The sequence below is a fragment of the Geotrypetes seraphini genome, chromosome 1 (assembly GCF_902459505.1).
Source record: "Geotrypetes seraphini chromosome 1, aGeoSer1.1, whole genome shotgun sequence".
Classification (NCBI taxonomy): Eukaryota; Metazoa; Chordata; class Amphibia; order Gymnophiona; family Dermophiidae; genus Geotrypetes; species Geotrypetes seraphini.
Window position 1 is genome coordinate 154,353,369 of NC_047084.1, and position 13,304 is coordinate 154,366,672.

At 43.8% G+C, this 13,304-nt stretch overlaps 1 protein-coding gene and 1 long non-coding RNA gene across 7 annotated transcripts in view; one reads left to right on the forward strand and one right to left on the reverse strand.

The window, feature by feature from the left end:
- Nucleotides 1-13,304, reverse strand: part of TTC29 (tetratricopeptide repeat domain 29) — a 479,583-nt gene that overhangs the window by 187,263 nt on the left and 279,016 nt on the right. For all 6 annotated transcript variants that reach the window (XM_033940245.1, XM_033940255.1, XM_033940229.1 and 3 more), the window contains one exon: nt 1,993-2,178. In XM_033940245.1, the coding sequence (XP_033796136.1) occupies nt 1,993-2,178 (186 nt within the window). The remainder of the gene's footprint in view (nt 1-1,992; nt 2,179-13,304) is intronic.
- The window catches only part of LOC117358713, a 39,552-nt gene continuing 30,754 nt past the window's right edge, over nt 4,507-13,304 (forward strand). Inside the window, exon 1 of the long non-coding RNA XR_004539063.1 lies at nt 4,507-4,814. This is a non-coding gene — a long non-coding RNA (uncharacterized LOC117358713). The remainder of the gene's footprint in view (nt 4,815-13,304) is intronic.

Genomic DNA, 13,304 nt, shown 5'->3' on the forward strand with positions numbered 1-13,304 from the left:
TTGAAACTTCCTCTACTGAAACTGCAGCAGCACTGATTTTTTTGTGACATCCATTCTATTGTTTTGGCTCACAAACATATTAAACAGAATCTGTTCCAGCACCAATCCCTGAGACACTCCACTAGTCACCTTTCCCTTCTCCAAGTGAATTCCATTAACCACCACCCTCTGGTGTCTGTCCATCAATCAGCTTCTAATCCAGTTCACGACTTTGGGCCTTAACTTCAACCCATGGAGTTTGTTTAAGAGCTTTCTATGAGGAACTGTGTCAAAGGCTTTGCTGAAATCTAAGTAAATTACATCTAGCGCATGTCCTTGATCCAATTCTCTGGTCACCCAGTCAAAAATTCAATCAGATTCTTTTGGTACGATTTTTTTGGTACTATTTACTTTTAGTAAATCCATGTTGCCTCAGATCTTGTAATCCATTAGATTCTAAGAATTTCACTATCCTTTTCTTCAGCAACGTTTCCATTATTTTTCCAATAACCGAAGTGAGGCTTATCGGTCTGTAATTTCCCGCTTCATCTCTGCAACCAATTTCATGAAGAGGGACCACATCTGCTCTTCTCCAGTCCTGCGAAACCTCTCCCGTCTCTAAAGATTTATTGAACAAATCTTTAAGAGGACCCACCAGAATCTCTTGGAGCTCCCTCAATATCCTGGGATGGATCCCGTCCGGTCCCATAGCTTTGTCCACCTTCAGTTTTTCAAGTTGTTCATAAAAAAAGCCAGTCTCAATATCTTCATAAAAATATTACTATTCATTCAATTAAATGCCTCCACAAACAAAGCAGTCTTCAGTACTTTTTTAATTTCTGGAAATCCAAGTGCTCTTAATGATCCTGTCAGTTTGTTCCACAATGACACCCCTGCTATTGAGATTGCAGATACCCTTGTATTTTCATAATGTACAACACCCAGAGTGGAGTCTGTTGTCAACAGAGATGGAGCCAATGATTGCCAAAGTTAACATAAGATATCAGCAAGACATCCATTATAGCTCTTTTTTTCTGGCAACACCAGCCAGTAATAGTTTTCTGTGCTCCAGAAAAGCATAGTTCATTTGGGCAGTTGTCCTGCTCTCTATGCTTGTTGAGTCTTTAAGGCTGTTTTTCTATATTGTTATAAATATATGTCACACCCTCAGAAGAAGAGGAAAAGAATAAAATGCACAGTAGTTGCTTTATATAATTGCTAGATAAAAATCAAACACCCAGATCATTATGTAAGACAGCCTATCCTTTCTCAACTCTGCTGCTTTAATAGGAATTCCATCTGCTAGTTTAATTTCATTCAGCTGTACCATTCCATATCTAATTAACTCAAAAAGGTGCATGTGGCATCTGAAAAATGAAAATTAATATTGTGAAGCTATTAAAATATTTTTTACTACTGATAATTGGCTATAAACAACATTTGGGACAGCCCCCTCATGCTCTACAGCAGGGGTAGGGAACTCCGGTCCTCGAGAGCCGTATTTCAGTCGGGTTTTCAGGATTTCCTCAATGAATATGCATGAGATCTATTTGCATGCACTGCTTTCAATGCATATTCATTGGGGAAATCCTGAAAACCCAACTGGAATATGGCTCTCGAGGACTGGAGTTCCCTACCCCTGCTATACAGCATCATCCCCGATGCTTTCCTCTACAGCTCCCCATGCTTTTCAATCCCCCCCCAATATTCTCTTCTCCAGCACCCCACCCCAAATTCTCCATCCCCTCCCTGATGCTCTCCTCTACAGCACCCCCCCTCTTGTTCTCCATCCCAATCCCCGATGATCTTGCATTAAAAAAAAAATGTTATCCTTTTCTTCCAGGTCAAACTCTACTGCCCCACCTTTCTTGAGCACAAGTTATTAGGAATTTGTGAAGGTAAAAAATAGGAAAAAAGAATACATTTACTAATTCATATGCTAGGAAATCTCATTTAGATCAAAGCTGACTGCTACATCTAACCTAGTTTCTTGATTGGTTGTTCCTTTCTTACCATGTCTTTCTTTGACCAAGCCAAGATTTGCGTATGCTTCAGCTTCCCTTTTCCCACCATCGAGTTTGATAAATTTAGCAGTGTCGAAGCAGCGTTGAAAGAAGTGATCTGCCAGCCAGTCGTTACCTGAATTTTTGAAGTAGTTGGCAAGTGCAAGATAGTTCTTGTAAGCATCTTCATGGCGCCCTAAAAATGAGAAAAAGTTACATTTTAACACGTTACATTTTAAATAGGATTTATAGCAGAAAATTTACCAGAGTTTATTATCGTTTATGATTTATTTCACTTTATTTACAGCCTTTCCTAAGTACAGTGGTACCTTGGATTACGAGCATAATCCGTTCCAGGAGCATGCTCGTAATCCAAAATGCTCGTTTATCAAAACGAGTTTCCCCATAGGAAATAATGGAAACTCGCTTTGATAGGTTCCCCCCCTCCACCCTGAGGCCAGCAGCGCTGCTGCCCCCCCCCATGAGAACCGGCATTGCTCCCCCTGAAGGCCCCCCCCAAAATGTCACCCTCCCCCCCGCGATCCGGCATCCCCCGCTGCCATTGGGCCCCCCCCCGCCGCCCTCGGGCACCCCCCCCCGCCGCGACCTGAGGTCCCCCAAACCACCCGAACCCTCTTCTTACTTTGCTGTAGCCTCCGCATCGGCACCGGCACCAGCATGTCCTGTGCATTGGTGCCGGTGCCTGAAGATCTGCCTCCTGTGCTGGGCCTTGAGCATGTGCGCATGCTCAAGGCCTCAGAGTTCACGTCGAACGTGAACTCTCACGTCGAACGTGAACTCTGAGGCTTTGAGCATGCGGACATGCTCAAGACCCTGCACAGGAGGCAGATCTTCAGGCACCGGCACCAACACACAGGACATGCTGGTGCCGGTGTTGGTGCGGAGGCTACAGCAAAGTAAGAAGAGGGTTCGGGTGGGTTGGGGGGACCTCAGGTCGCGGCAGGGGGGGGTGCCTGATGGCGGTGGGGGGGTGCCCGATGGCGGCAGGGGGGTGCCGGATCGCGGGGTGGAGGGTGCTGGTTCGCGGGGGGAGGCGCTTGCAAATCGAGGCGCGCTCGGTTTCCGAGGCGCCGATTTTGCGAATGTTTTGCTCGTCTTGCAAAACACTCACAAACCGGTGCACTCGTAAACCGAGGTACCACTGTAAATAAATTGCTGTCCTAACTTTATCTAGACAGTCTGCTAAATAGATAATTCTAGGGACCACTCTCATGCCACCCATGGACACCCTGGTATACTCCATATAGATATTATCCAGATAATTCCACTAAAAATTAAGGGATGGCCTCGGTCAACAGCAGGTGCTGCATATCAGGTAAGTGGCTTTGAATATTAAGCTATATACCGACAGCTATAAGCAGAAAGGATAATGATACACAGTTTTCAAATTATTTAGCGTAAATATAAAACATGTCAGATGGAACACTTGGGGATTCTTTAAGGAGCTATATTAGATGTTAATATGGCAGATATCATGCATTAAAGTTAATGATAGCACTCTGTTAACAGCTAAAGGGCAATTCTATAATTGGGAACCTGCATTGATGTTCTTCTTATTGCAGTGTTTTTTTTTTAAATTAGAAATTTTAATATTGTATCCATAAACAAAAGCAATACAAGATATGGAAATAAAAGGAAAAAATTCAAAACATATCAATCACAGTGTTTTTCAATACAAGACCTGGGGACCAATGGTAGCCCCTCATTGTCATTCTGATTTTTTCCTCCTCAGTACTCTCTATATCTCTATCCAAGCTTAGGTCAGAAAAAAGGGAAGTAGATGTGAGGAAGAGCTACATGCTTGAATGACATTTCTCAACAGAAGAAAAGAATGCATTTGGAAACACCCACCCCCATTAAAAAGTTTGAAGACAGGCTGGAAGTGATGGACACACTGGTGGCTCTCCTTCAGCTCCTGAGGTGGATAAGAGAGGCAGAGAATGGGTTCTCAGGGAGGAAAGGAAAAGGGGAGATAAATAAGAGGAGATGGTGCACAAGGAGAGGAGAGATGGTGCCCATGGAGGGAAGGAGAGAGATGAGATGGTGCCCAGAGGAGGGGAGCAGCAGGGCGGGAAGGGAGATGGGAAGAGATGGTGCCCATTGAATAGAGTGGAGATGATTATAAAAAATAAAATCACCAGATTTTCAGGACATTTTACAAAGCTGTGCTGCTGAGCAGCATATGGTAAATAATGAGCCGCCCGTTCTATTCCTTTGGGTGGCTTGGAATTCAGCGTGCGCTGCTCGGCAGCATGGCTTTGTAAAAGCCCATCTTTATTTTTAGTAGGGCTGTACATGCTAAACTTATTTCAACTTATTTCATGCAAATGAAAAGGGAAAGGAATTTTTGTAATCAATGAAAGCATGATTTTCTTGAAAAGAATTGCTTTAGAGTAGAAAAAGTTGAAAGTATTCTAGAAAAGCCAATACTATCTATAATAATAAAATGCTAGCCGCGCATGCGCACTCTGGCCGCGTGTTCCCTGAGATCTGATCTGTCGCACTGTGCCGGCCAGAGTGCGCATGCACGCTTAATACGTCACTACACAACAGGCGGGACATGGCGAAAGAGACAGCCGGGACCGAAGGAGCCAACGGCAGAAATCTCAGCTCGGGGAGCCGCAGCTCAGCCTCTTCAGACACCGCCACTCCTCCTCTTCGGGCAGCAGGCTCCTCTCACGCGCCCAGTGCCGACACTCGGAGGCCGCCGGGACAGTGCTGCAGCGCCGATCGCCTCCACAAGCCCGCTCCGCTCCTCCGGTCTCCCCGGGCCCTTTTTCCCGGCCGCGGCCGAAGTTAGCCGCTACCCAGGTCAGATTTTCAGCCCTCCTGCCTCTGCCCAGAATTCGTTTGCCTGTGGCGCTGGCGCCGGTTTTGAGTCCCGCGGACCGACCGGCCAATAGAAGAGCCGTAAAATGCTGAGAAAGCCAATCAAAAATAAAGACGGAGGTCAAGGGCCGTTCACGGACCCGCCAATCGGAACGCAGAGACGGCGACTGCGGCGCAGTTCGGGGGGTTTTCTCGGTTTGGGCGGGGCCGAGCGCGGGAGGCCGGTAGGTGGACGGTAGACCCATAGCGACCATCTGTCTATCTGCTTCCCCAATATTTCTACAAATGATGCAGTGGGTCACAGCAGAGGAAAGACTCTGATGGATAGAGCAGCTTTCAGCTCTGTCTCTACTGAGATCCACCACAGCGTTTGGAGACCTGGGGAAGGGAGCACAACAAATACTGGACCCAGGCACAGGGAGGGGAAGGGTGGAGAGACACACTGGACCCAGGAGTGGGGGAGAAATGTTAGGCCTAGGGTTGGGGGAGCTGAGGGAAGGGAAAGAGAGAGAAACCTGGAGCATAAGGGGAGAGTGAGGGGGGGAGTGGAGTTGCAGAATGGAGAAATGCTGATCCAGTGGAGGGGAGGACAGATAGATGTGTAGACTACAAAAGATGGGTGGGGGGTCAGGAGGAGGCAGGAGGAAGGGGAGAAACAAGGCAATAACGGAGCAGGCCAGACCGCAGGAAGGGAAGAGAGGGGGGGCCGAAGGCCAGACCGCAGGAAGAGAAGGGGGGTGGGGGGAAATGCTGCTGCTGCTGCACAGGGGGCAGGGAAAGACACAGAAAGACAGACAAAGAAAGGGGGCCAGGGAGAGAGAAAGACAGAGAAAGAGAGAGACAGACAGAAAGAAAGAAAGACAAACAGACATATATTCTAGCACCCGTTAATATTAACGGGCTAAAAGACTAGTGAAGTATAAAACTAAAATGACATAGGGCTCCTTTTACTAAGCTGCGCTAGCGTTTTTAGCATGCGCTAATCCATGCGCTACGTGGAAAAACTAACGCCAGCTCAATGGAAGCTTTAGCTTTTAGTACACGCAGCATTGTAGCCCGCTAAAACCACTAGCACAGCTTAATAAAAGGAGCCCATAGTGGCTTACTATGTAGAAAAACAACCTCAATACAAATATTTGTAATATTATTATTAATCTGTTACATCTCACGAAGGCTGAAAAGGTACTGTAATAAACCTTAAAATGAGAAAATCTAGAGGATGCATATTATCAAAATAATATTCAGTAAGCATGAAATCCCCTCAAAGTGTAAACAAGGAAAGTGTGAAGGGATTTGTTCAAAATTCTCGTACCAACCAAAACTTGGTTACATGTTCTTGATTGTTGTTTTTTAATTTTTTTGTTTTTTAAAAGTGCCCTCAAGAGGAGCTCAGTAAGTACTACTAAATAATGGGATTTGAAACCATGAAAGTATATTTCTAATAGGAAAGTAGTTGAACTTTTAAAAACTATTATCCTCTGATAATAGCTCATTAGAAACTTGTGAATCAAAATATATAAAATTGTACTGAAGTAAAATAAGGAACGGAGATACGAGCCATGATAGATGTGGCTCCTAGCATGAGTGCCATATGAAACAGGAGTGCTTAAGAAGATGACAGGAAAACCAAAGTAACAAACCCGTATCATTGAACTCCTGTACATTCTTACTTCAATATAGAAGAGGAAACATGGGTAACCTCAATTTAGCCATGCATTATCCTAAAATATCAAATAAATTACTCCTGAGCCAGTGGCATCAACTGAAGATAAGGAGATACGATAGAGTTGAGTATGACCCAACTAACGAAACAAGGCAAAGTGTCTGCCAAGTTAAGGTTCTGAATAGAATCCTCTTAGGAAGCAATAGAGATAGTTCTAGAAAAATGGTCACCAACATCAGAAAACATGAGAGGAAATAGTAACCTCAATGTTTCTCGTGAGAAGGAAACCTCAATGTTATCTTGCATTATCTTGTGAGGAAAACCTCAATGTTTTCTCATGTTTTTCCATGAGGAGAAAACCAAAAGAAGGAGAAATAAAATTACTGGACAGAAACATAATACTAGAGGACCAGCAAAAACCAACATAAACTGAGAATAAAATCTAGTGTGTGGATAGAAAAGCACACCATGATGTTCCTACAGAAATATAGAAGCATAAAGGCAGAAAAAGTCAAATAGACCAACCACTCTGCACCTCTGCAGAGTCCCTGGCTTCTCCTTTCTTAATAAAAACAAGAAGTAAAATAACTCTGCAAGACCATTAAGAAATGGTTGTAATAGAAAATCATGTGAGGCCATCAACGATGAAAAGTTTGTTTTTTTTAAAGACCTCTGAGTCACTTAAAATGATTCTAGTGGTGAATTAAGATTACAGGCTTTTGGTAGTACCATGGAGGAGTTCTGAGTCTTACATGCCATTATGTTAGCAGGAGCAAATATATTATTAGTAAAAAGGAGGTGACCTAGAAATAGCCTAGAGGTCACAACATGCAACATGTTAGACAAAATCCCAGCATACTTCAGAGAAGTGAAACAAGTAGAACAGTAATGCACTGAATAAAGATCAATGTAAAATCAAAGGACCTGTGATAAAGGTACAGCTTGATTTCTGTACTGGAACAATACCCTATGGTACTATGATTTGCTATGAAAACTTGCATACACTAAATTGTACCCAAGAATATCCATTTTCTCTGGCTAGAAATTAAAATTGAAACTGAAATTGTACCCGAGCATATTCAGTTTCTGGATAGACTCCTTATTAGTGGCTTTTCTGGATAGACTCCTTATTCCATATTCTACATCTAGAACCCTAAGATCAACAAATTAACATCTTCTTACAATCCCTTTTTTAAAGGTAATTAATACAAGGTGAAATGAAATATTTTTGGTTACAGCACCCCAGCAATGGAATCATTTACCCATTCATCTTTGAGAAGAATCAGTATTAGAACGATTTAAAAGGTCTCTAAAAAGCTTCCTTTTCGTTGATGCTTTTGGGAATTAGCTTAGCATAAATCTACTGATTTCTTTTCCTCCGCCATTAATGCTGTGATCTTGAAGAATGTTTTTTCCCTTAATTATTCTTTTCTTTTGAAATTGTAGTTCCACCCTTACTCCCACCTTTTCATGTATGACGTCTATAGTTAGTCCATTGTATGTCTCTATGTGATTAATTTTAATGTATATTGCTTTGAATTTATTATAAAAGCATTTTTATCAAATTTTAATAAAACTTGGAAAACTTGGCTAGAATGAAAGAACATATTAAAAAGAATGTAGTAGCTTCTTCCCCCACTATAGCCGCTCCCAAACCTCCGGGTTCCTTTAGAATAGAAAAGGAGATGGAGGAAAGGGTGTTTTGGATAATGTCCATTAAACAATAGGGAAAACCCATTTAGGGAAAGATACTTCAAAGTAATTATATAAGCCTTCTGGAAAATACTGTATGAACATTGATAGTACAGTGGAAGGCATGTGTCAGTAAAAAGAACATGGTTGATCCTGCTTATAAGATAAAAGCAGAGAACCATTCTGCTTCAATAGAGAAAGAGATCGTCCATTGATAGTGCGTAAGCACAAAAGAAAACACTGTTTTGGTTTTTTTTAAAACATGATAAGGAAACTAACAACAGGCCATGCAATGTGCGGCGACAGCAAAAAGGGCAAACAGAATGCTAGGAATGATAAAGAAGGGATCACGAACAGATTAGAGAAGGTTATCATGCTGCTCTACCGGGCCATGGTGCACCCTCACCTGGAGTACTGCGTCCAGCACTGGTTGCTGTACATGAAGAAGGACCCGGTACTACTCGAAAGGGTCCAGAGAAGAGCAACTAAGATGGTTAAGGAGTTGGAGGAGCTGCCATACAGCGAAAGATTAGAGAAACTGGGCCTCTTCTCCCTCGAACAGAGGAGATTAAGAGGGGACATGATCGAAACATTCAAGGTACTGAAGGAAATAGACTTAGTAGATAAGGACAGGTTGTTCACCCTCTCCAAGGTAGGGAGAACAAGAGGGCACTCTCTAAAGTTGAAAGGAGATAGATTCCGTACAAATGTAAGGAAGTTCTTTTTCACTCAGAGAGTGGTAGAAAGCTGAAACGCTCTTCCGGAGGCTGTTACAGGGGAAAACACCCTCCAGGGATTCAAGACGAAGTTAGATAAGTTCCTGCTGATCAAGGATGGGCGCTGGTAGGGCTAGTCTCAGTTAGGGTGCTGGTCTTTGACCAGAGGGCCGCCATGTGAGCGGACTGCTGAGCATGATGGACCATTGGTCTGACCCAGCAGTGGCAATTCTTATGTTCTTATATTCTCTACACCCATGTTAGATTCCACCACTTGTCTTTACATGTTTGTATCCAGAGACCAGGAAAAGTCTCTACACCCATGGTGGATTCCTGAAACAGTATGGAAAGGCAGTTGCAATGCGGATCGATGCTGGTTGATCTTGGTAGCTAACTTCACAGGTTCTACCCCCATGTTAGATTCCCCCACTACTCTGTGTGTGATTGAGTCCAAACAACAGGAAAAAGACCACCTTACAGGCTCTACACCCATGGTGGATTCCTGTCACAGTAACCAGGTGAAAATCATCAATGTCGATGCAGGTTGTTTTGGACCCATGCTGATGCTCCAAGATACTCAAAGAAAAGCAGCTATGCCAACTGAGACAAAACATCAATTTTTTTTTCTTATTCACTGTTTCATGACAACATTTAAATGGAGAACATCGATTTTTTTTTTTGCAGACATACACAATGCTCCTATGCTCTGAAGATGAACATCAACGATAACTTGAAGAACAGAGGCTGAGATGGAATTGATGTCTTCGATACCTCTCTAATGAAATACTCCCTCAAACAGCAACTAAGGATCTGTCAAAAGTAAATAGGTCATAGTCAATGAAAACAATGCGTAACAATGTGCATAAAGTCATCGACCCCTGCGCAAGTTGTTGAGGGGTAGAAGATCCCAAAGAGGATGCATGTCCAATAAGAGACACAATCTGCACAGAAGAAGGCCAGTGTCGAAGTGTTCCTCGATGATGTATTCTGGACAGGTACCATCGATGTAGATGCCGCAGTACTGAAGAAAAACTGCTATATAAAAAGAAATACTGCATAAAGGTTTGATGACCATCGATGCTACTATATAAGAAGAACTTTGAGAAAGTACCGTTGTTGAATATGCTATACTTAGTATGGATCAGTACCGATGGAGTGATGTATGAAGAGGAGGCACTGCACTTCAAAACAATAATCTGAATCGATGTTCATCGATGAAATGGAAGCACCAGCTCATATAGCACTAAGTGGTATTGAAGGTGCCACAGGCTTCGAAGTATGAGTGCCTGCAAAGGCGATGTGCTTCAGAATAGCAACCTGTATCGTCCAAAAAGTCATGCACTCGATGCTTAATTGATAGGGCACTGTCCACTGCGATGCATCTGTGTCGACGTGGTTGAAACATCGGCATAAAAAGGCATGCATCCAAAAGACTTGATGCTAATATGGCATCAATGTATGTAGATGGAAGTATTAATGTTACTGCGATACATGTGCATTGACATGGTTGTAAACATCAGTACAGAAGGCATGCATCAAATAGACTCGATGCTACAAATATTGATGTCACTGGATACACCTATGTCGACATGGCTGAAAACATCGGTACAGAAGGCATGCATCAAATAGACTCGATGCTACAAGTATTGATGTCACTGCGATACATCTGCATCGACATGGTTGTAAACATCGGTACAGAAGGCATGCATCAAATAGACTCGATGCTACAAGTATTGATGTCACTGTGATACATCTGCATCGACAAGGTTGAAACATCAGTACAGAAGGCATGCATCAAATAGACTCGATGCTAATATGTCAACGATGAAGGTATAGCCATATCCCATGGGTGGGATATGGCTATACCGGGATACAACTTACTTCAGCGGGACAGAGAGGGCAAAATGGGAGGAGGGGTAGCATTATACACTAAAGAGGATATCAAAGTTACCAAAATTGCAGATGTCAAGTACACCGGGGAATCCCTCTGGGTGAATTTGGCTAGGGGGAAGGACAAATGCCTGTATCTTGGTGTAGTATACAGACCTCCAAGACAACAGGAGGACATGGATATAGAATTAGTCGAAGACATTGAGAATATCACTTTGCGTGGAGACACAGTATTGTTAGGAGACTTCAATATGCCTGATGTGGATTGGAACAATCTTTCCGCTACGACCAGCAGCAGCAGGAAGCTATTAACCTCTATAAAGGGAGCGAGACTCAGAAAAATGGTATTAGAGCCCACTAGGGATCGGGCGATACTAGACCTAATACTCACCAACGGAGAAAGTGTCACAGAGGTCTCAGTAGGCGATACGTTGGCCTCCAGTGACCACAACATGATATGGTTCAACCTCAGGAAAGGTTTCACTAAATCAAGCACATCAACCAAGGTCCTCAACTTTAAGAGCACAAACTTCGAAAGCATGGGAGATTTCGTCCATCGGGCACTGCAAAACCATGCCGAAACAGATAATGTAGAGGTAATGTGGTCAACTCTGAAATCAACCTTACACGAAGCAACCAACCGCTACGTCAAATCAGTAAGTAAACGGCGAAGAAACAATAGACCACAGTGGTTCTCTGCGGAGATCTCAGACCTCATAAAAAAGAAGAAAAGAGCATTCATCATCTACAAACAATCAGGGAAGCGAGAATCCAAGGAAGACTATCTGGCCAAGTCAAAAGCGGTCAAAACAGCAGTCAGGGAGGCCAAACTACGAATGGAGGAGAACCTTGCGAAGAACATCAAGAAGGGCGATAAATCCTTCTTCCGGTATATTAGTGACAGAAAAAGAAACACAGATGGGATAGTATGCCTTAGGAAACCCGACGGGAACTATGTAGAATCGGACTCTGACAACGGCAAACTTTTAAATGAATACTTCTGCTCGGTCTTAACTTGTGAGGCGCTGGGATCCGGCCCTCAGCTGCCGACGAGGGAAAACTTGGAAGACCCGTTTCGAAATTTCGAGTTTACGCCCAGCAGTGTCTACAAGGAGCTATCAAGACTCAAGGTGAGCAAAACTATGGGACCGGACAAACTATACCCCAGGGTGCTCAGGGAGTTGAGTGACGTCCTGGCGGAACCATTATCCGCGCTATTCAATCTTTCCCTAAGTACAGGAAGAGTCCCATTGGATTGGAAAATGGCTAACGTCATTCCACTCCACAAAAAGGGATGCAGGACGGAGGCTGAGAATTATAGACCGGTGAGTCTCACATCGATAGTGAGTAAACTTATGGAAACACTAATCAAACGCCAATTGGATACGATCCTGAACGAGGAGAATCTACAAGATCCCCATCAACATGGTTTTACGAAGGGAAGGTTCTGCCAATCAAATCTGATCAGCTTCTTTGACTGGGTAACAAGAAAGCTGGATATAGTGGAGTCCCTGGACGTCGTGTACTTGGACTTCAGCAAAGTGTCTGATAGCGTCCCACACCACAGTTTATTGAGCAAGATAGGTTCGATGGGACTGGGTGAAACATTAACCACATGGGTTAGGGACTGGCTTAGAGGTAGACTTCAGAGGGTAGTGGTAAACGGTACCCTCCCCGATACAACGGAGGTTGATCAGCGGAGTGCCACAGGGCTCGGTCTTGGGCCCGATCCTATTTAACATCTTCGTAAGAGACTTGGCTGAGGGGCTTCGAGGTAAAATTACATTATTCGCCAATGACGCCAAACTATGCAACATGGTAGGCAACCGCACAACAGATGAAAGCACAGTGACCGACAAAAGCTCAATGCCCGACAGTATGACGCAGGATCTACTCCTGCTGGAGCATTGGTCAAAGACTTGGCAACTAAGTTTCAATGTAAAAAAATGCAAGGTCATGCACCTTGGCGGCAAAAATCCATGCAGGACTTACACCCTAAATGGTGAGATCCTAGCAAGGACTGTAGCAGAACGTGACTTGGGGGTGATCATTAGCGAAGACATGAAGACTGCCAATCAAGTGGAGAAAGCTTCATCCAGGGCTAGACAAATCATGGGCTGTATCTGTAGAAGTTTCGTCAACTGTAAGCCCGAGGTCATAATGCCGTTGTACAGATCCATGGTGAGACCCCATCTGGAATACTGTGTACAATTCTGGAGGCCGCATTATCAAAAAGATGTGCGGAGAGTTGAGTCGGTTCAGCGAATGGCCACCAGGATGGTCTCAGGACTCAAAGATCTCCTGTATGAGAAACAACTAGGTAAGTTGCAGCTGTACTCACTCGAAGAACACAGAGAGAGGGGAGACATGATCGAGACGTTCAAATATGTCACAGGCCGTATCGAGGTGGAAGAGGATCTCTTTTTCCTTAAAGGACCCATGGCAACAAGAGGGCATCCGTTGAAAATCAGGGGTGGGAAATTTCATGGTGACACCAGAAAATATTTCTTC